Source organism: Arachis hypogaea, chromosome 5 (assembly GCF_003086295.3).
Source record: "Arachis hypogaea cultivar Tifrunner chromosome 5, arahy.Tifrunner.gnm2.J5K5, whole genome shotgun sequence".
In the NCBI taxonomy this organism is placed as follows: domain Eukaryota; kingdom Viridiplantae; phylum Streptophyta; class Magnoliopsida; order Fabales; family Fabaceae; genus Arachis; species Arachis hypogaea.
This window is the reverse complement of record NC_092040.1, coordinates 4,523,241-4,544,536: the sequence shown is the minus strand read 5'-3', so window position 1 is coordinate 4,544,536 and position 21,296 is coordinate 4,523,241. Positions and strand designations below refer to the sequence as shown.

Below are 21,296 nucleotides of genomic sequence, written 5' to 3'. Positions count from 1 at the left end.
GCAACTCCATTTTGTTGAGGAGTGTATCTAGTTGTTAGTTGGTGTTGAATTCCGTGTTGCTTAAAGTATTCTGAACACGCAAGATATTCTGTTCCTCTGTCTGTTCTGAGAATTTTGATTTTACAGCCACTTTGTTTTTCGACAAACGCCTTGAATGTCTTAAAGACATCACATGCTTCTGATTTCTGCTTCAGAAAGTATACCCATGTATATCTACTAAAATCATCAATAAAAGTGATAAAGTACCTGCTACCACCATTACTTGGAACTTCTATAGAACAGAGATCTGAATGCACAATTTCAAGTAATCTTCTAGCTCTCCAAGACTTTCCTGTAGGGAATGGATCTCTGTGCTTCTTTCCCAGTTGACAAATCTCACAAATACAATTGGGAATATGAATCCGTGGTAGACCAGAAACAAGTCCTTTTCTTGACAGGTAGTTTAGGCCAGAAAAATGAAAGTGGCCAAACCGCATATGCCACAACCAGTTATCATCAAGTATCACAGAACTCATGCAAGAGGGATTAACATGTTGAATTTTTAACGGAAACATTCTGTTTGAAGTCATCTTTGCTTTATCAATGAACCTTCAATTGTTGTCAAATACAGTGCAATATCCACGATAAGTTATCATCTTATATCCTTTCTCAGATAATTGCCCCATACTCAGTAAATTGTAATCAAGTTCAGGAGCATAGAAAACATCAGAAATATAATTCAGAGAACCATCTTTCAATCTGATTGGTATGTGCCCTTTTCCTTCAATAGGGATCTTTGTACTATTACCAAACTTCAATAATAGTTTAACTGAATCATCTAATGAAGAAAATAACTCCTTTCTACCAGACATATGATTACTGCAAGCATTATCCAAGTACCATATATTTTCATCTTCAGCACATGAATTACTTGTAAAAAATAAAGTCTGAGTACCCGAATTATCATCAGTATTTTGATGCTGATTTTCTGCAACGTGTGCTTGATTGTTATTCACCATTTTGAATCTGCAATCTGCTACTTTGTGTCCATACTTTCCACAATGAAAATAGTTGAAATTGGTTCTTTCTTGATAAAAATTGCCTCGACCTCTTCCTCGGTTGACAGGCCTAAAATTCGTTCCACCTCTTCCTTGATTAGGTGGTGTAAAATTATTGTAACTTCCTTGGTTGTAATTGGCACGACCTCTACCTCTGAAACTTTCTCTACCTCTACTTTGAAAATTAAAACCACGACCTCGTCCTTCTTGTGTACGGTTTGATTCTGCAACGTTGTTGAAATTCACTCGGCTTTTCAGGGCTTCCTCGGTTGATTTTTCAGACTTCTCTAGTATTCTACTGATGTGGCTTTCCATGGTTCCTTGCAACTCTGCAATCGTCATGGTATCCATATCGTGGGACTCTAGTATCGTAGTCACCACATGGTCATACTTCATCGGCATGGTGCGAAGAATTTTCTCCACCACTTTGCTATCGGGCATATCTTCTCCATAGACTCTCATCTTATTGACAAGATCTGTAACACGAGTAAAATATTGCTCAACGGTTTCTGAGCTAGACATCTCGTACCTTTCATATTCTCTTCTTAAAGACTGTAGCTTTGCTTTCTGAGCTTTATCTACACCTTTGTATGACAGCTTCAACGTGTTCCATGCTTCCTTTGCATTTTTGGCATTTGCTATTTTGCCAAACACCGTATAATCTACTCCTTGATGAATTTGAGATAGCGCCAATTGATCTCTCCTTTGTTGGGCAGCATCTGCTCCTTCTTGCAAACCTGGTTCAATGAAATTCCACAGGTTCTGGACCTTCAAATGGGTGGACATCAAAGTCTCCCAATAACTATAATCAAGTTTCCCATCTAACTTGGGACCGGACCACACAATATTAAAAGTGTTTGCCATACTGACTCTATGAATAAACAACTATGTGAGAACTCTCTCACACCTCACAAACTCTCAAACACCAGGCGCTGGATTAACCAGCTCTGATACCAAATGTAAGTATAATACCCACACTATATTGGCCCTAGGATCACTCACTCATATAAACGACGCTATCATATTTTTCATCTCTTAAACTCACTAACACTCATAAAACAAGGGAGAGAATTTACCAAACATACCCATTTCATTATGAACACACAAAATACATAAGGCATATATGCCTTTATATAGGCAAAGTTTCATACTAAAAGTTCATGATTCTACTAACTTCTTAATACACATACTTATCCAACTTTGCTTCTTCCTTTGACTATTCAAATAAGTAATTTCTAGCACATCTTGAAAATTCTTCATTAAGCTTAGTCATCAATCTTGAACCTTTCAATGCACTTCATGATTCTTCTAGTATGGAGGTGATGAGTGCAACTTCCTTTCAATTCCAATTCAATTTGATTTTGAACTTCTTCATTGTTGTAGAATGTTGTAGTTATACTACTCTCTTGAATATTCTTGGTTATTCTCCAAATTTCCAACATCTTCTAGTAAATTAATGTTTATTGTTTTCAATTCAAACTTTGCTTCTTCAATTCTTTAACCATGCTTCATGAAAATTTTAATCTATGCAAGTTGATTTAAAATTTTAATCAACATTCACACTTCTAGTATATTAAAAGTAGAATTTTAAGTACTGATTGTTTTTCTTAGAATAATAAAACTTGTAATATATTGACAAAATATATTTAAAAGCTAATAAAAAATCAGTGTAAAGAAGTTTGAAATTATTTTATGTTGTATTTTAACTATTTTTAATTTTATTTTATATTCATTAATTATTGTTAGAATAATTAATTAATATTAAATATAATAAATATATAATTGTAAAATTATAAATATTAAATTAAATGGAGTAACTTAAGTTATTGACTCTCTAATATAACTCGTATAGACATTCATATTACTTAAATTAAAGTGGGTGAGGAATTTAGAAAATTTGAGTGTGAAAGGTTGAAAGGTATATGCAAATAAATAAGTATAAAAATTGCCGAAGGTTTCGCCGGCAAGGGCCTACGTAGAAACGATAGTTTCAAGAGAATATGCAAAGAGAAGGTAAACAAACAAAAGATTGGAAGGTTCAATTAATGTGTAGTAGTAATATGATTCACGAGAATGGAGGGCTACATTTTGGGATATACATTATAGCATTGTGCACTTCAAACAATCATGGAACGTCTGGTTAAAGAAGATAGGGCAAAATATATTTTTTATTTTTAAATTTTATTACATTTTTTTTAAATTTTATTTTATTTTAATTTTATTCAAAAAAATTTATTTGTATTAAATATATTGTTAGTAGTTATTTTTCAAAAAATTTAGAACCAATTCAATAATAATTTTATAAAATTAATTTTTAACATAAGTAAATCAGACATAATTGTCATGTATTATTATTGAATTGGTTCTAAAATTTTTAAAAATTTAACTGTTAAGTGTATATTTGATACAAATCGAAAATTTTGTAACAAAATTAAAATAAAATCAAACTTACGGATATTTTTAATAAATTTCAAAAACAAAAATATACTTTACTCGATTTTTTTTGTTTTTATTTTTAATATTTTTTGTGCTTAGATTCTTTTATAGAAAATTAGGAAAAATTAAATTTTAATTCTTTGTCTTTTTGTAATTCCAAAAAAAAAACAAATGAACACAAACCAAACAAATATTTAATAATTTTATTTTAATACATTATTAGCATAAAATAAATTTAAATATGTGTTTTTAATTATGTAATGTTATGTCCACAAAAATAACCATCTGCGTGAATTGTCATAAAAAAAAACACCAATATGATTAAATAATTGTATAAACAATAAAACTAAACCGCTTGTTTTAATTTCTTGACATATAGAATTTTAACTAGGGTTGTCCAAGGTCGCCCAACAATCATTTGGCTATGTTTGTTTACGAAAATAAGACAAGACATTGAAAATAAGATATAAAAGATAAAGATATTAAATTTAGTATTTTTGTATTCTGTTTGGTAATAAAATAAAATAAATTATAAAAATCTAATTCATTCTATTTTTTATTAAAAAAAATTGAGAAGAAAAATATAATAATAAAAATATAATTATAAAAAATTAACAAGAATAATAAAAAAATAAAAAATAAGTGTTTCTATGTTCTTATTAAAATAGATACAACATATATTAATTTAGTATCTTTAAATACAATATTTCTATTAATATCTCATTTATTAAATATAATTTTATATCTCAATGTCTCTATCTTAATATCATGTTCCCGTAAACAAACACAACATTTATTATGCTGCATGTGCAAGCTTGTAAGAAGATTAAGGGTGTGTTTGGCAAACACGTTGGAGAGAAGAGAAGCACGTTTGAGCTTCTTGAAAGTTTTACTTTGTTGTTTGGCTATTTTTATCTTCCTGAACGCAGAAGTGATTCTGCTTCTAAACGCACGTTTAGGAGAAGCTAAAATTTGTAGCTTCTGCGTTTCACTTTCATGGTTGCTTGTTGTCTTTGAAAAATTAAGTGAAATTTTATTTCTTTTTTACTAATCCTATCCTTCATTTTCTTCTATAAAAAGATACTAATAACTATTACTTTCATAATAATTTTTTACAGTTCTTCTTACTTCTTCATAGTTATTCGTTCCAAATTTTTTTTCATTAAAATAGTTCAAATTTGTTTTAATCACTAGCAAATTAAATATTTTAATTTTTTATTATTTTTAATACTTATTTTTATATTTTAATTTTTATATTTTTTATTGTATCTTTTATTTATATTTTTTATTATATTTTTTATTTATATGATAAATATTTTTATATTATTTGTGTAGTGTTCTGATTTCTCATGTTATGTTTTTATGAGTTTTTTTAATCATTTATTATACTATTTTTTATATGTATATTTTTTTATGAATTTTTTTTTATTTTTGTTTGGATTATTTATTTATTTTATTGTATTTCTTTTATTCATATGACAAATGTTGTTGACTTTTTTTAGGATATTTTTATTTTTTTTATATGAATTCTTTTTTTTCTATGCAGTATCTTGCGTATGAAATTTTTTATTTTTTTTTTAATTTTATTCATACGAATTTTATTTACTTTTTATTATATTTTTTGTTCATATGATATATGTTGTTGATTTTATGGAATTTTTATTATTTCTTATGTGTATGATTTTTTTCTATTCTTTAAAGTACTCTATTTTTATTTTGTATTAATTTTTTAAATTTTTTATTCTGACTTTGTAAAATTTATAATTGTAATTATTATATACTACGTTTATTATCAAAATTTTGTATAATATAAATTATGATCCTATAAAAAAGGACAAAATAAATAAGAAATTAATTATATGTAACAACAAAATCATAAATAATAAAAATTTATAGTAAAAAATAATACTAAATTAAAGAGTACTAACCGTACTAAAAAAATTATAGAATATTTTTTTTGACATTATAAAATTTATAGTACTCTCTTTTATATTATAGTACTCTCTTTTATATTTTTATTTTTTTATTATATTTATTTTATTTATATGATAAATATTTTTATATTATTTTTGTTAGTATTTTGATTTTGCATATGTAAAAAATTATTTAAATTGATGTCTCTTTTAGTAATTTTTCATCTAAAAATGATTTTAAGTAGTATAATCCAAACAACATTTATTTTACTACAATCAATTTTGATATAAAAATTGCCAAACAAAAATTACGTTAACCCAAACTTACTTTTCATCAAAATTAATTTTGTAAAATCACTTCTATGCAAACTCCCGTTTGTAAACTGAAATCAAACACACACTAAGAGAGTGTATGAGAAAGTTGAGGAGGCAAGTGTCTTTAGTCTTCAATTTGGGTGGACCATATTGCTATATGTGTGTTAAAGAACCTAGGTTTCAATGAGAATCATCGAAAGTAGTTGGTAAAGTGAAACCTTTTGGACTTTCGGTAACAGCTACTACAATCAATTTGTTTGAAATTTTTCATTTTTGTACATTCCATTAAACCCAAGTTAACGTCTCGAGTTCATTGTCAACAAAACAATCATACTTTGATATACTTTTTCATTGTAATTTCTCAATCCTTTGCTTTAACGTTGTAATGTGCATCTTCAACCATACTTCTACCTTTGATGCACTTTAAATTCATTATAATTGAGAAAAGAAGGCATTGTATAATTGTATTTCCCATAGATGTTAAGAAAAGAGACCAATCTTATTTCAAGAGTAGAATGCTTGTTCTTTTCACCATTACTATTTTCGAAGAGAAAATTCAGATTTTTTATTTTGATTTAATGCAATTGGGTCCAGACAAACACTCTTCAAAGATGAGTGGAAATAAAGAATATGAAGCAGCTTAGTAAAATATAAGAATGGGAAATCTCAACTAAACAGAGAAATGACAAGCCAAGGTAGTGATTAATTGGCCTAGGCAACATTCAAAGCGAAAAGCGTGCATACCATGTCAATTAATCAAAGTGAAGATTGAGTTTTGAAAACAAAACTTCTCTAAAATTCAGCAGCATCTCAGTAGTACATAGTACATTTCCCAAAATCAAACAAACAATGAGCATTCTCATATCATGACCTAAAACATTTCCCAAAGCTTTCCAACAGCTATGGATGAATGCTCTGTGGAATCTGAAAATCTAAGAAAAAGAAAGAAACAACAACATAACACTTTGATCAAAATACAGCCCAAACAAAACAAAATCAGCTTAATAATATAAACAGACAATATAATTGTGAAGAAACAAAAAGAGTAAAACAATTACCATATCCTCAATCCGCGTATTTAGCTACTGTGTCAGCAATTTCCTGTGGAAGGACATGAGGGGGAAAAGTATGAAGGGCGTCCTCTCGCGTAGGAGGACAATGTAGGAGGGTCCCGATGGACCCCGATTTCAGTATGAAAGTTAGGATACGGTGTGCCCTTATCTCGTTCAATTGCGTGGTTTGCCTAGGAGTAGGTGGACCACTTAACATAAATAAAATGAATTTGTTAACAGTCTGCTACTTCTGCACTAGATAAAGAAAAACAAAATTAATTTATTACCTCGTCACTAGCAGAACAAAAAGTACTCCCGTACTCATCAGATGTAAGACTTGAGCATCACAGTCTGGAAAAACCTCCGGATTAGGATCATCCTCATCTTCATCTGCAGTTCTCGGTCTCTTATTTTCTGGGGATTCCAATTGGAATCCCCTGTCTTCCCTTTCGTTGTCGTCTTCGGAGTCACTTGGCGGCGACCTCTTCTTGCTGCCAGAGGCTTTATTTCCAAGCCCCAGAACGTCGTCATCGCTGCTGTGCGTCATGCCTGGAACAAAATGAGAAAAGCATTCCGGCAGTAAATTGGACGTTCCCGGATAAACAATCAGCAGCAAAATAACTCATATGAATCCAAATTACATCAAACAGGTAAAACAAGCAGCCAATTCATATGGTTCAGGCAACATTGAGCAAAATAAGACAACTCAAATCAGCACCAAACAGTGAGAAACTTCAAAATTAACAACACAGCAGAATGTAAAAGCGCAACACATCAACATCATCATCAAACAGTTGAGCATTAGCAAGAGCGGAGACCTAAATCCACTAAAAACAAGATACTGAGTGAAACCCTAGCATAGATCGTGAAACCGAATTTTCCAAACTAGAACTACACAATAGAAAAAAACGAATTAGAATTCAGGATTGAGCTGTTGCAATCAGCAGTAAAATAACTCATATGAATCCAAATTACATCAAACAGGTAAAACAAGCAGCCAATCAATATGGTTCAGGCAACATTGAGCAAAATAAGACAACTCAAATCAGCACTAAACAGTGAGAAACTTCAAAATTAACAACACAGCAGCATGTAAAAGCGCAACACATCAACATCATCATCAAACAGTTGAGCATTAGCAAGAGCGGAGACCTAAATCCACTAAAAACAAGATACTGAGTGAAACCCTAGCATAGATCGTGAAACCGAATTTTCCAAACTAAAACTACACAATAGAAAAAAACGAATTAGAAGGAGAACGTAAATCGCGAAGAAAATCCAAATCCAGAGCACTAAAAACGAATATGGAAACGATGTGACTGCAAGAAGAAACTAAGTAGTGAAAAAATAATTACCGTTTTTGAATCTTTTCGATCTGGATCTTAATGTTAGTGTTGCATGCAAAAGCCAATAGCAATATCAAATTTTTGTTAACAAGAAGTTCCAAAACAAGGATGAAAATTTTACAAAATGAAATAAAAAGGGGATTAAAGGAGCTTACCGAATCAGGGATTTTGAAAGAAGTGGGTGAAGAAATTGGAGGATCTTTAGAAATAGAGGAAGAAGTATTTATTGAATGAATTTGAGCGCGAAATAAGATATGCACGCCGTACGCGTTTGTTGTTATATAACCGTCAAAGCATTGCATGCTGCTCTCACACGTTGACACGTGGATATTCCGAAATTGTTGCCCCTCCTCGATTTTAGGCACAGGATCTTATTGGCTTCCTCACTAACTACTAACTTATAGGAAAATTTTCAGGTGTTACAATCACTTTACTGATACATTGGTATGACAAGTACTATCAGGTAGCCAATTAAAAAGTTGTTGTGTATAATATTGTGTAAAGACCAAAAAGACTATGGAAGGACACTCAATGAAACGGCTAAAGATAATCCTCAAAGAAAGCTTATTATGAGATAGCTGAATTGGAATAAGCTGGTGGTGGCTCTTGGCTAATGGGCTTTGATCGTATATCCGTTTTTTTTTTTTGGACTAACTTATTTCTTTTAATTAATGGTTGATAATTTTTAGCCCAAACTGTATGATGAGTTTGAAAAAGAAAAAGAAAAAATATGTGAAATAAAAAAGTTATAACTAATCAGATTTGTAATTAATAGAGTTAGGTTTTTCGATCCGCAGGAGATTGCTTCAATCTCGTTGATGCTCTCCAAGAACTCTAATCTCTCTCAGTTTCTCATACCCAAAAAAAAAAAAGAAGAAGATTTGTAATTAATTAAAAAAGTAATCAAATTTGTACTGTATTGGATAGATGATATTTTCCACCGTTATGGAGGATTGGAAGGTTAGGAAAGTGTGAGGAAGAAGAAGGTATAATTTTGATGCTGCCGGGATGTTTGTTAAAGGAACGCAATGTTGAGATGCATAATGCTATGCTGAGTTCTGTCATCTTCCCAAGGAGAAGAGCCGATTTTAAGATATTCCAGCAGCTGATTCCTCTCCCCGGCGACCTTCTCTCCAGTGGCTCACTCCTTGCGTCGCCGTCTCCCTCCGCTATTGAAGCAGCAAGGTTCTTATCTGGTAGGGCCTTGGATTCATTCAAGGAGTGCGGTAGGCTTATGTGCATCGGGATTGGGGAGGTAAGTTCCACTAAGAGGGAGTGTAGTTGTTGTTATGTTTTTGTTTTACATCGTATTTGTCTTTTGGGTGTGATTCCGGGTCGGCTCAATCTTAGGCCACCCTGCCGAATGCCTTAATAAAAAGAAAACTGTGTTTTCCAAAGAATATGATTGTTGGAGCAATAGTAGGGAGCTTACAAAGAGGAGGGAGGTGGTTTACCGACGTGGTGGTTTTTGGGGTCTTCCATTTCTGTGTTTGTGTCATTTGAATGTGTTCATCGAGTGGATGTAGTCAGGTATTGAACGGTTCCTGGCGTGGTGGGTACAGTGCTGGGCAGACGAAGTTGGTGGGATAAATACTCAGTACGACAAAGTGCGTTGTATTTACAGCAATAGGTGAGTTTCACTTTAAAATCTGTAAAGTAGATGTTGTTAGCCTGGTGAAATAAGCGAAAAAGTGAACGACACATTAAGTATACCCAATTGTGCTAATTGTTGTTATGATTTCAATTTATTCAGAGAGGATGGGGTCCTGCAGCCGTGTTGTAGAGGGAACGTGCCAGTGGAATGTGAGGAGCAGGGATGATTGGGTTCAACGCAGCGGTGTAGGTTTAGATGAGCAGGTACGTTCCTATTAGTGTTTGAAAGTATGCTTTAATCTCTGAATGTGACATAGTTGTTATTGGCAGGTTTAACATTAAATTTTGACGTGTTTGTAATATTTGGTGAATGTGGTTAGTCTTTGCAAGTGTTGTGAACCATAGGAGTACAATGAATTTAATGTTTTGTGATATGCGTTGTTTTTTATTTGGCTTGAATAAGGGGTATTCATGGTTCTGCTTTTTCATAAACGGAACTGAAACTGGTGAAACCCCGCGTTCTTGGTGTACTCTTCCACCTCTTCTATGATGGATTCCTCTTCTGCCATCTTGTTTGAGTCATTGTTCTCTCTGTTCTATGTATATCTTTATATGTACCTTGATCATGGTCCATAGTCTTCGACTTTGACTCATTAATGTTGGAGTTAATGTCAAGTTTCTCTAAATCAATAGCACCAATTACTAAGGCGTTGACTTCTTTGAGTAAAACTAAAACAGCAGCAACCCATGTCCCATGGTAATGCAAGTACCAAGTTTTGTGACTTCTTTGACTATAACCTATAGTCTATCAAAAGATTCTTTAGATATTTTTATTCTACTAATCAATATTTATTTGTTTTTACCTTATATTTGAATTAACACTAATCAACTTTCTTGTTTTCTTTTTACACTAAAAATATTAGCCTTCTACTATTCCCCATTTGTATTATGTTATGAAAGCAATGGGACTCTTATTAACAAAAGAAAGAAATAAATAAATAATGGTTGTTTGAGTTCATAAATCAAAAACCAAAAGCTATACAACTCCAAAAAGAAATAACAAAAGAAAAATGTGTAAGACATAACATTTTGCCTCTCAATAATCTTGTAAATCTTTTGTCTTTTAGGAAACACAGATTTATACAGAACACATATGACTAGAGGATTAGGAAGCATTAACAAATTAAAACTAACTGAACTGCCCCATCTTCGAAACTATAGTTAAATTCAGCAATGATTAATGTAAGCAAATTAAAGAGAAGAAAAAGAAAAATAAGAAACTCAATCTATATCTCTCCCATATGTGTTTTTGTTCCATATACAACTTGATGGACTTGGCTGTGTTTTCATTCTCTGCTGCATCTTTGTTACATTATTATTTTCTTCTTCACGAGGACTACTATTTAGAATGCTATTATTTTCTTTAACCACATCAACTTTGACTATGTGATGATCTGAAGTCCCTTTGGAAGAAAGCACAAGATAGGACCCTGCTACGAACTTATATGTTGAATCTGATGATGATAATATGTAATCTACCCTTGTTCCATACTTACATGTCCCTTGCACACCTGCATTATAATTTTGAGGATTAAAGAGTTTTCAAAATTGATGAAATGTATGTCACATAATTAAAAGCTTAAGGTATTCTTGTTTTACTTTGTCCTGTGGCAATCATCACAAAAGATTCACATTCCCGTGAATAGTCCTTAGCATCCGTGTACTGCTTACTCTTTAGATATTTCATCACTTCAACCTTTGGTATTGGTTTTCCAATCTCTTCATAGTACTGAAAAACAAAACAAAGAGAAAAAATAATATCAATTCATACATAGGACTAACTTGACTTAAGTTTGTATCATTACTCTTAGTTTTCTGTTGACGTATATCCTCTGCAGTTACTCGGATTGAATCAGTGATCGATTTGTAGGTTTCACTGTAAATCTTTTCAGTTACTTCCGATTACGTAAATCAATCTTCAAGTCACATTCTAAAATAGGTCATTTTCTATAACTTCTGTAATAGAAACAATGATATCTCCAATTATAATCCCTTTGGATGTAAAATAAATTATTATATGGAATATTTTAATTAATTAACATTTTATTTATTTTTGAGTTAAGAGATCAATGATTTATTTATCTTTTTCACTCTAACATTTTTTTAGAAGGAGACATGTCAAATGAAAAATTACATAACTTTGTTTTCCTAAGAGTGTAATTTTGATGTATCAAGGATATAAAATATTTTTTTAATGACTATTACTGCAATAATTGAAAAGAAGTTTTTTTAATGTGATATATGTAATTGGATGTATATAAAATTTATTTATATCGTATATGAGAATTAAATTCTTCTTTTAGTAACCAAAAAAAATAAGAATTATATAATTTAAACTAGTTTAATTTAGTTTATGGTGGAGTAATATTTCTTAAACAAACTAAAAACTAAAACGTGTTCAGATTTATTTATTTTATGTGGATGGGGAGATTAGATTTCATTGAATTATTCTAAGAGGAATTCTTAGTTAATTGGAATTGCATCTAAACAAGGAACTTCTTTCAAAGCTAATGCAATGATTGCGATCAAAGAATCTGGAGCAATTTTTCTTTGCTCCCGAACTTGTGTTGTGGTGAATCTGATTCTAAGCTGGAATATTATTACGAGAATAAGTATGGCAAGTATTGGCAACTTGACAGACACGATGTAATAGTAAGATCCTAAGATGTGTTCCTTGCTCTGTTCTGTTCATATCCATCAAAAATCAAGATATAAATACGGTGACATGTCTATTATCTGTTAAATAAGACATAATTTTGTATCATGATGCTTAAATTTTACTTATCGGATTCAAAAACTAAAACAAATGTCTCACTTTATTATCGCACTACTTTTAGGTAAATTAGACAAAAATTCTATAGACATCAAAGAAATTTCTTTTTCAAAAAGACATTAAAAAGATATTAGTTAATATTAACTAACTAAAAATTAGTTCGATATATTTTTTTATTAACGAATATAACTGTCCAGAACATAAAACGGAGTTATACCGGTATGCTAATGGCAATCCTCAACTGGTTTCAATCCCATTGAAAAAATGGACCAATATCGGTGAAAAAGTGACATTATTATGTTTTACATAACTACTAACCATCTATCATTAACAATAATAAACTCTCCGTTGTGAGCATTGTTCGATATTACGTTTTTTCTTTTACATTCTTTTTAACAAAAAAAAGTTTTAGAACACCAATCAAGAAAAAATGAATATAATGAGAAGCAACATAATGAGATGGATGTGCAAGATTTGATTTGATCCGAAAAATGAACAAAGAACAGAAGCCAGAGACAGGGAGAGATGAGTTTACCAAAACGGCCCGACCCCATAAATGGTTCTGCCTCATCAGTTGCACCACCTTGCTGCTGTTCCTGAAGTTTCGAAAGAACAGAAAGCGTTACGAGGACAAGCTATACTGTGTACACGGTTATGTATCAGTATTATAATAGATGCTATTGATAATTAATTTTATGCTATATTAAGTAGACTTTGACCTACAGTATCCGGCTCCATCTCGGATGGTGACAGAAATCTATCGAAACAGTGCCCTGATATTGTACAGACCAAAAGCTCATTGGTGGGATCCATGATTACTTCTCTACAAGTCTCATCACAAACTAGAAAAAGAAAAAGAAACATTGCATTGTTAGATTTAGTCTAAACTAAAGGATTTAAACTTATGCAATGTAAAAATACACTGTAGCATTGTCCATAAAACAGGTTTCATACCATGAACTTGCCCGGTCTTCTCACAAATAAATACATCTCCGATTTCATAGTAAGAGCATGTTTCCCCAGAACAAGCATGATCAGTTACCACTGCATCGCTGAGTCCCTTGCTGCTTTTCCATGATGACACTTGATCAGCTAATGTTTTGTCAAGGATTATTCTGTCGTCCTTCACCTTCACATGTTAAACGAATACAATTAGGGGAGGTCACAAACAGTTAAGAGGCACATCTTTTATGGAGGCAAGAAGCATTCACATCAAAACACATTATAGTATTAAGTATTAACAACAAAATCACTTTGCAGCCTAGCATTTGCATAATGTTATGAAATCCCAAATCCCTGTTAAGTTTTATACACACACAGAGCAAAATCAAACGGGCATTACAATATAAAGTTCAGCTTTCCCCTTCATCAAATAGCTTGGACAGCAGGGGAGCACGAACAACGGTACAAGGACCATAACTATTTATCTCCCTAAGATCATTCTCAATATATCAGTAGATATTTCCACATTAATGGAGGCTCCCATTACCTGCGAAGGATGAGGGGCTTGACTCCGCTTAGCTGCTTGCATTTGAATGTAATACTCCTTAAACTCATTTTGGCAGTTTCTGACAAGTTCAACCATATCCTCTTCATCACGCTGCACAATGATAAGACAAATGAAAAGATCCACAAACATGCATGCACAAACAAAATGTATGAATAACTCAACTCAAGCTTCTATGAGAGAAATGATGAAATATGATTATTATAAATACATAAAAAACAAATGTTGAAAGAATAGATATCAAACAAAATGGGCAAAATAAGTAATTACCTGAATATATAACTTTTTCCATGGACATTCCCTTAACTTTCTTGTAGGGGGAAGAAGACCCCATCGCATACAGTACCTGAATAATTTTTATCATGACAATGGATATAAACATGATTCATGAAAACCTAATATCACAAATCATATGAAACAAGGAATCATAATCAACATGAACTATTGAAGTAAAGGAGAACCCACTCCTAAAACCCAATCTGATAGGAGTTGAGATAGGAGGTGAGAGCCACCACTTCAAATGGCAGTTCATGGTCTCATATCACTTCAGCATCAACTACAAGGACGATGCAAAATGAGGAGATATCATGGATTAAGAGCATGTAATCCAAATTAGTCAGCTCATGTCGTCAGATGCTAAATATTTAACAACTATCAACAACAATCGCAAGGCTGCAAACTTTGACATGATGTCATTTACTTACAATCGACGCCACAATGCTTCATCGGATGCTGCATAATTTAGAAACCTACAGACCAAGGAACAAGAAATAAGGTCCTGCACCCATCAAAAAACAACAGTAGTTAGCCAATAAACCCTAAACAATCTATATACGTAGACCCTAAAATTCAAGGGTTTTCTCTCCTTCATCTTATTATTATTTTTTTCACAAAAATATATAAAGAGGCAACCTCTGAGGACAGGAATTTAAGGATATGGTGAAAGAGCTCAGGTGGGACTTTGCTGAAAGAACCGGTCTCAATCCTCTTCGGCACCACTACATTATTCATATTGTAATTCTTCGGCTCCAAAAATCTATGAAAGAAACTCTGAGATATCTATGACTTTTTTTTTCTAATATTGATTACTACATTTTTTTTTCACTAGCTTTTTTTTTTACAAACCTCACATGTTTGCCTTTTACCATGAGACCCAGACAAATAATACTAAGAAAAAGAAAACAAAATGAACATCTTTAAAGGAGAAGAACTCAGGAAGCTTAAGTAGCTATGAGAACTCTGTGTTTTTCACTTTCTCTCCTTGATCTCAACCCTTGGCCGTTCACCCTTAATATAGAAGGGAAAGCTTCCAAGGTTGAAACCAGTCCAACCAAGCAAATTCTTCTCCAACCCAGAGTAACAGCGGTTCGGACAGAGAGAAGAGAGAGAGAAAACCGAAACAAAACCAACGTACATGTACCTCTTTCAACCCTTTTCACCAAAATTCTTCAATCTGAACCTTTCATCTTGACTTTGGCCCCAAAAATGAATTCGAACCCTTGATGAACCTCTGTCCCAGGACAGCTCCTTGCTTTCCATTTTTTGCTTCTTCCTACGTGTAGCTCTGCGGCTACCTTCTTTTTTTGATGAACAAAAAATGGAAGTGAACTTTTGCAACTAAGATCTTTCTCTCTGACAGAGGCGGATAGCCCTTCTTCAAATCTTGCCTTCAATGACAAAAATCTTGCCATGCCTTTTTTCACGTCTTCCTTCTTCGTAACCTTTCTTCCATAGGCTTTTCTGTTACTTTACTTTTTCTTCTGATAACTTCTTCTTTATTCCATCTTCTTTTCTGACTAATGATATGACCGAATGCAAAGAGAGAGGAGAGAGAAGATACAAAGCTTTCAATACAATATTAAACCCAATTTAATTTTGAATTTCGATTACCTATGCATGCAATTAATCAATTTAAATTTTGAATTCCATTCCACAATGTAGCAGGTAACCGTGGCTTGCTTTGAAAACCTTTGGGTTCCTTCTTTTGATCATTCAATATTGGTTAGTGCGCTTGTGACATGGACCTCTTTGGATCCTCTTTATTTCATTTCAATGCACAGCCACTTATATTAATTTTGCACAAGGTTTGATTAATAACAAGTTGGGCTCATATTGCCTTTTGACCTAATAGGAAACTCATTTTAATTTTCTACACACTAACACACCCATCATACAAACAATTTGAAGCAAATATCAAATTAACATTTTTCTAATAAATGTTTTAATAATGTTTGATCATCATTTAAATTAGATATAAATTTTCTAAACTCAACACTATTCATTCTGAATTGCATTATATTTATTTCACATTCTTTTTGACTTGAATATTGGAGTGTCTTTACAGGTTTTCACCGCCTTCGTTCTTTGAAAATCGACATATCACATATGCTTCATCCAACCCAAATTGAAACGAGCTCAACCTTAGTCCGAACAAGCTGTACCTCTCCCAAAACTTACCGCGCAAAAACAACACCCAAACAAATTCTAAAACAATCCTTTATAATGTTACAAAAATTTAGTTTTGATATATCCTACAAATAAAAATAAAACTACAATGATCCTTCCACACTCAATAATCCAACAAAAAGTCCAATCTTAACAAAAATTTTATCCAATATGTCAAAAATATCCAACAACTAACACATTTTCATTAAACTAAAATCAAACTCCTTTAATACACAAAAAAAAATCAAACTCCCTTAATTAACCCACTACAGACGTAGTTGAGACAAAGTGTGAGTGACAAATCAATTTGCCTCATATTAAGCCACACCTGGGATCGATTCCCACTCTTACCATATTTGAGGTTGATATTGTGCTCCTTTGTTCTGTCTCGTCGTGTCAATTTTAGGATTATTTTTTTTTACCACCTAAACCCGAATTTCTGACTCAGTATATTCTCAAATTCAAACAATGGACAAAAAAACTAAAGGATTTTTCCCAAATCAACTTAGCTCCTTCCTCCCCCCACCCCCCACCGTTAGCATTTTCTCCTCGTTCTTCATCGCCGCTTTGCTGGAAGCAGGCATTGCCCTTGCTTTTTTATTTTCCGACAACAATTCTTTTTGGAGAAATCCCACTCAACCTTCTTAGGAATCAAATGAACAAATTCAAATCCCTAACAATATCAGATTCGCACCCCATAATACCGAAAAGGATAAAAGAAAAAAGAAAGTTTTAAAAAAGAATCCCTCCACCGACTCTGTAATTGAAGCTTTGGAGAAGAAAAAAGGAAGTACCACAAATCAATTGAACTTAGTGTTGGCGATTGAAAATGACAACGAGAAGAAAAAATACAATGCAGTTGTGCATGAAGAAAAAGAAGCATCTTTGTTGAAAAATGAAAAAGTTGGAAAGAAAAAAAATAGAATTTTTTTTTGGTGACTAAATCGAAAAGAAAGAAAAAAAAAGAGACAAAACCAAATTAATTGGCTAGGGTCATATCTAAATCTATTAGATGTGGAAGCTCACTCCATGGTTGGCTCCAATTCGAGTAAATGTCCGCGACAGAAGCAGCTGCTTTAGCCATACAATCTGCAACACTATTTGCAGTCCTCTGAATTAAAAGAATAGAGACTCTCCAATTCCAATTCATAACCTCCTGTATATGCTTTGCCAAATCCCATTCCGGAATATCCTTACCAAGCATTCTTTGGTTTACCAAGAAAAGAGCTTCTAAACAGTCTGTTTTATAAATAATCTCACGAAATTCACTCTCCCAAGCAAGAAGTAAACCTCTCCAAATTGCATACAATTCAGCAAAAAGAACACTGCACACTTTGACTTTCCCAGTGCAACCTTTCAACCAACATCCATCAGGATTATGAATGATACAACCAAAACCAGCATAGCCAGAAGGAGCAAACCAACTAGCATCACAATTCAATTTAACAGAATAAACTGGAGGTGGAACCCAATGCAAACAAACTGAAGGAGGAGACAGAGATTGATGCATAGCAAAAATAGTGTGAAACTCCCTTACTGAACTACGAATCAAACTCACCACTTTACTAGCACTCCATGAATCATCTATATTAAATAAGTCATGATTCCTGCTTCTCCAAATCCACCAGATGGTCGAAAAGAAAAGAAAAATATTTTCACTCCTTGCACCTTTGTAGAGCCAATAATGTATATTCGAGTTATCTGAATACAGGCCTAAAAGGTTCCAGACCTCCTTGGCACTAGGGCACTCCCGAAGACAATGAAGAATTGATTCAGAACGATTCTGACACCGATGACAGGTGCTAGATAAAGCTAAACCACGACCCAAACGAAACTCTGCCGTAGGAATAGCATTATGAAAACTGAGCCAAATCAAGAACTTGTACTTCTCAGGAATATGCAGTTGCCATACCCACAACCAATTATCATGCTCATTCCAGTCAAACTTTCTTTTGGCTAGCCAACTGTACCCACTCCTAGCTGAGTAAAGTCTAGAAGATGCCACACCCCATGACCAACCCGAACTCTCTCCAGCATTCAAATCCGGATTATAAGCATTCAAACGCTGTTTGACATCTTCTGGAATGATAGAGAAAATATCATGGAGATTCCATTGACCATCTTTCCAAACGTCTCTAATAGTTAAATCAGAGTCAGATATATGTACAAAATGGACATCTTGAGCAATTGGGCCCTCAATACTCCAATTGTCAAACCAAAAAGATTGATCAAGTGACCCAACGCACCAAGAGAAGGCATCCTTAAGAGCACCAAAAGCCTTTGAGATACTCTTCCAAACATGAGAAGCATTGCAAGGGACACGGCCATCTAAAACTCCCTCATTCCTCAGATACTTCGCCCTCAATAGAGCAACCCAAGGCTTGTTCTGACAATGAAAAAGTTGCCACACCAATTTATCAAGTAAAGATATATTAACACACGCAGGATCTCTAACACCCAGGCCACCAAATTTTTTTGGAGTGATCACGGTCCTCCAATTAACAAGAGAAAGACCTTTACCATCAACTTGACCCTTCCAAAGGAACTGTCTCATCATAGAAGATAATTTATCGCAAACCCAATTTGGAAAAAAAGATACCTGCATATGATAGACAGGAATGGATGCTGCAACAGAATTGATCAGGCAAAGTCTCCCTGCTTTATTTAGAAGCCTTCCTTTCCAATTAGCTAATCTTCCCCTCACATTTTCAATCACCGAATGAAAAGAAGCCCTACTGGTACGGGAATGATTAAGGTTAACTCCAAGATATCTTCCTAAGTCCAAAGTAAAACGTATTGAAGAAACACTAGTAAAAATATCTCTTCTACGAGCAGTCACATTTTTAGAACAAAAAGCTTTAGACTTTTTAAGATTCACTTTCATGCCAGATGCCTTGCAAAAAATGTTAAAAGAATGCATGACCATTTGGACCTGACTCTTTGTAGCCTGACAGAAGAGTAAGAGATCATCTGCAAACATCAAATGAGAAAATTTTGGGCCACCCCTAGTGACAGAAACTGGTTTCCACACACCCTCGACCACCTTATGAGATATATAGCAAGCAAGTATTTCCATACAAAGCACAAATAAGTAAGGAGACATTGGATCGCCCTGTCTAAGCCCCCTTCTAGGAGCAAAACTATCCAATCTATTCCCATTCCACATAATAGAAAGAGATGATGCACGGACACAAGTCATAATAAAAAATAATAGAATTGAGATTGAAGATAAAATGTAAGAATTATTTAAAAATTTTATTAAAAAATTAAAATTTAAGTATTTGTGTTACACAAAACTCATTTTTTATAAATATAATATTAATGTTTTTGTTTAATAAATATTTTTGTTAATATTTACAAAATAAAAAAGTATAGGATATCAACATATTATCTGTCAACTTATTGCCAACAATGATTAATTATTATATTTTAAACACATATATAAAGAGACACATCCAAAAAATATATCTATAAAGACACTTCTATTAAACACAGCTATAAAAAAGATATTTTTATTAGACACATCCATAAAGACACTTCTATTAAACACACTTATAAATAATAGTTGGCAGATGTTAACAAAAATATTGTTGATAACATAGCAAAATTGTTACAAAATTTATGAATATAAATAATTGTTTTTCTTTAGTCTTGTGATTCTTTTGGGTCGGTAACACTACCCTAGTCTCACCCATGAGTCCATGACAGTTCACAATAGGCAGTTAGAATGTTAGACACAGTCCATGCTCGATGCCTCAAAGCCCAAATGTCAGCTAGAAGAGCACCATAGTTGTGGTCACTAGCTTGATCCAACGAAGCAAACTATATTTCTCTGAACAACACGAGATGAGTCCTATTTATTTGTTTATATTTCTATTTTGTATTATGCGGGCATATAATTTCTTATGACTTGTCAACTAAATATATGAAATAGAATAAGCATTCAAAGTATGTATTTTATCGCATAAGAAAATGTTTGTGTAACACAACAAATAAAATGGATAACAATGAATTCATCTAGCTAATGTTTTACGTCGGGTTATGTTTCAAACTAAAAGCTTAATTCAAGCCACCACAGTCAAGTTAAATCTACAATTGAATTAAATTAAAAAAAATGTACAAATTTACAAGAAATAATTACAGGAGAAAATATAAATTTGACTTATCGAACCCTTCATCAAATGTGTATACGCTTTAGTCGTTCAAGTGTTTAGGGTTGATTCACTCAATTCTCCTCTAATCAAGTTTTTTAAGATTTGTTCTTCATCTAACAATCAACAATTATTCAATACATGCATACAAATATCATGAGGACTTATCTAAAGGTTGTAATGGGATTAGAGTAAAGATAAAGATGTATGTGATCAAATGAGATTGAAATTTGAATTTTTGATTAACTTAAACTTTTATCTAACACACATAACAACGTATACAATTTTAATACAAAACTAGCTACTCATTATTCACTTTTTCACACATTCATACATTCTTTTCAATTCACATCTCATATGCATTATTCTTACTTTATTTTGGGTTAACATTAGCGAGTTCTTATGACAATAGAAATAATATTATGAATTTGATTTGAATATAGAATTCTAACTTTTTATACTCGGTTTTATCATTCCCATAATTGGGGGTTTCTATAATTCTCATCCAAAAACTCGTAACTTCTTCATTTATTTTTTGGATTAATAGTCAAATTAGTCTCTGAAAATTTTAAATTCGTTTTTCAAATATTTTTTCAATCAAATTGATCATTAAAAGATTGTGAATTAATCATATTTGTCCTCCTGTCTCTCCATTAACAATTTTCTTC

General features: G+C 32.6%; 2 protein-coding genes and 2 long non-coding RNA genes across 10 annotated transcripts; 1 reads left to right on the top strand and 3 right to left on the bottom strand.

Moving 5' to 3' along the window:
* Positions 1-590: 590 nt before the first annotated feature.
* On the bottom strand, positions 591-1,901 carry LOC112803167 (uncharacterized). Its single transcript, XM_025846680.1, has 2 exons — positions 935-1,901; positions 591-817 (listed from the first exon to the last, which is right to left on the bottom strand). The coding sequence occupies exons 1-2, from the start codon at positions 1,899-1,901 to the stop codon at positions 591-593; spliced, it is 1,194 nt and encodes a 397-aa protein (XP_025702465.1).
* Positions 1,902-6,422: 4,521 nt separating this feature from the next.
* Positions 6,423-8,664, bottom strand: LOC112800324 (uncharacterized). 3 transcript variants are annotated; one of them, XR_003201368.3, is made up of 5 exons: positions 8,255-8,654; positions 8,109-8,134; positions 7,041-7,302; positions 6,760-6,962; positions 6,423-6,633 (listed from the first exon to the last, which is right to left on the bottom strand). It is a non-coding gene; the product is annotated as an uncharacterized lncRNA (long non-coding RNA). The 3 variants fall into 3 exon arrangements; XR_003201370.3 differs by having other exon boundaries at positions 8,109-8,128; positions 8,255-8,376; XR_003201369.3 differs by lacking the exon at positions 8,109-8,134 and having other exon boundaries at positions 8,255-8,664.
* Positions 8,665-8,863: 199 nt separating this feature from the next.
* Positions 8,864-11,350, top strand: LOC112800323 (uncharacterized). 2 transcript variants are annotated; one of them, XR_011861850.1, is made up of 3 exons: positions 8,864-9,729; positions 9,853-9,956; positions 11,153-11,350. It is a non-coding gene; the product is annotated as an uncharacterized lncRNA (long non-coding RNA). The 2 variants fall into 2 exon arrangements; XR_011861849.1 differs by lacking the exon at positions 11,153-11,350 and adding an exon at positions 10,023-10,260 and having other exon boundaries at positions 8,900-9,729.
* On the bottom strand, positions 10,750-15,087 carry LOC112800321 (F-box protein SKIP31-like). 4 transcript variants are annotated; one of them, XR_011861848.1, is made up of 9 exons: positions 14,945-15,087; positions 14,737-14,810; positions 14,303-14,378; positions 14,015-14,125; positions 13,480-13,654; positions 13,245-13,367; positions 13,061-13,121; positions 11,352-11,481; positions 10,750-11,263 (listed from the first exon to the last, which is right to left on the bottom strand). XR_011861848.1 is itself a non-coding variant. In XM_072196316.1 (8 exons), the coding sequence occupies exons 1-7, from the start codon at positions 15,041-15,043 to the stop codon at positions 13,096-13,098; spliced, it is 684 nt and encodes a 227-aa protein (XP_072052417.1). In that variant the 5' UTR covers positions 15,044-15,087; the 3' UTR covers positions 10,962-11,481; positions 13,061-13,095. The 4 variants fall into 4 exon arrangements, 2 of the variants coding, with proteins under 2 accessions (XP_072052417.1, XP_025698330.1); XR_003818420.2 differs by having other exon boundaries at positions 13,249-13,367; XM_072196316.1 differs by having other exon boundaries at positions 10,962-11,481.
* Between the last annotated feature and the right edge of the window lie 6,209 nt (positions 15,088-21,296).

Coding starts and splice junctions, on each gene's coding strand:
- LOC112803167 (XM_025846680.1), bottom strand. CDS start 1,901: ATGGCAAACACTTTTAATATTGTGTGGTCCGGTCCCAAGTTAGATGGG. Junction 818..934: donor AAATACTGATGATAATTCGG/GTACTCAGACTT, acceptor TTTCTTCATTAG/ATGATTCAGTTAAACTATTA.
- LOC112800321 (XM_025842545.3), bottom strand. CDS start 15,043: ATGAATAATGTAGTGGTGCCGAAGAGGATTGAGACCGGTTCTTTCAGC. Junction 14,811..14,944: donor TTAAATTCCTGTCCTCAGAG/GTTGCCTCTTTA, acceptor TGATGGGTGCAG/GACCTTATTTCTTGTTCCTT. Junction 13,368..13,479: donor GAAGACCGGGCAAGTTCATG/GTATGAAACCTG, acceptor TTCTTTTTCTAG/TTTGTGATGAGACTTGTAGA.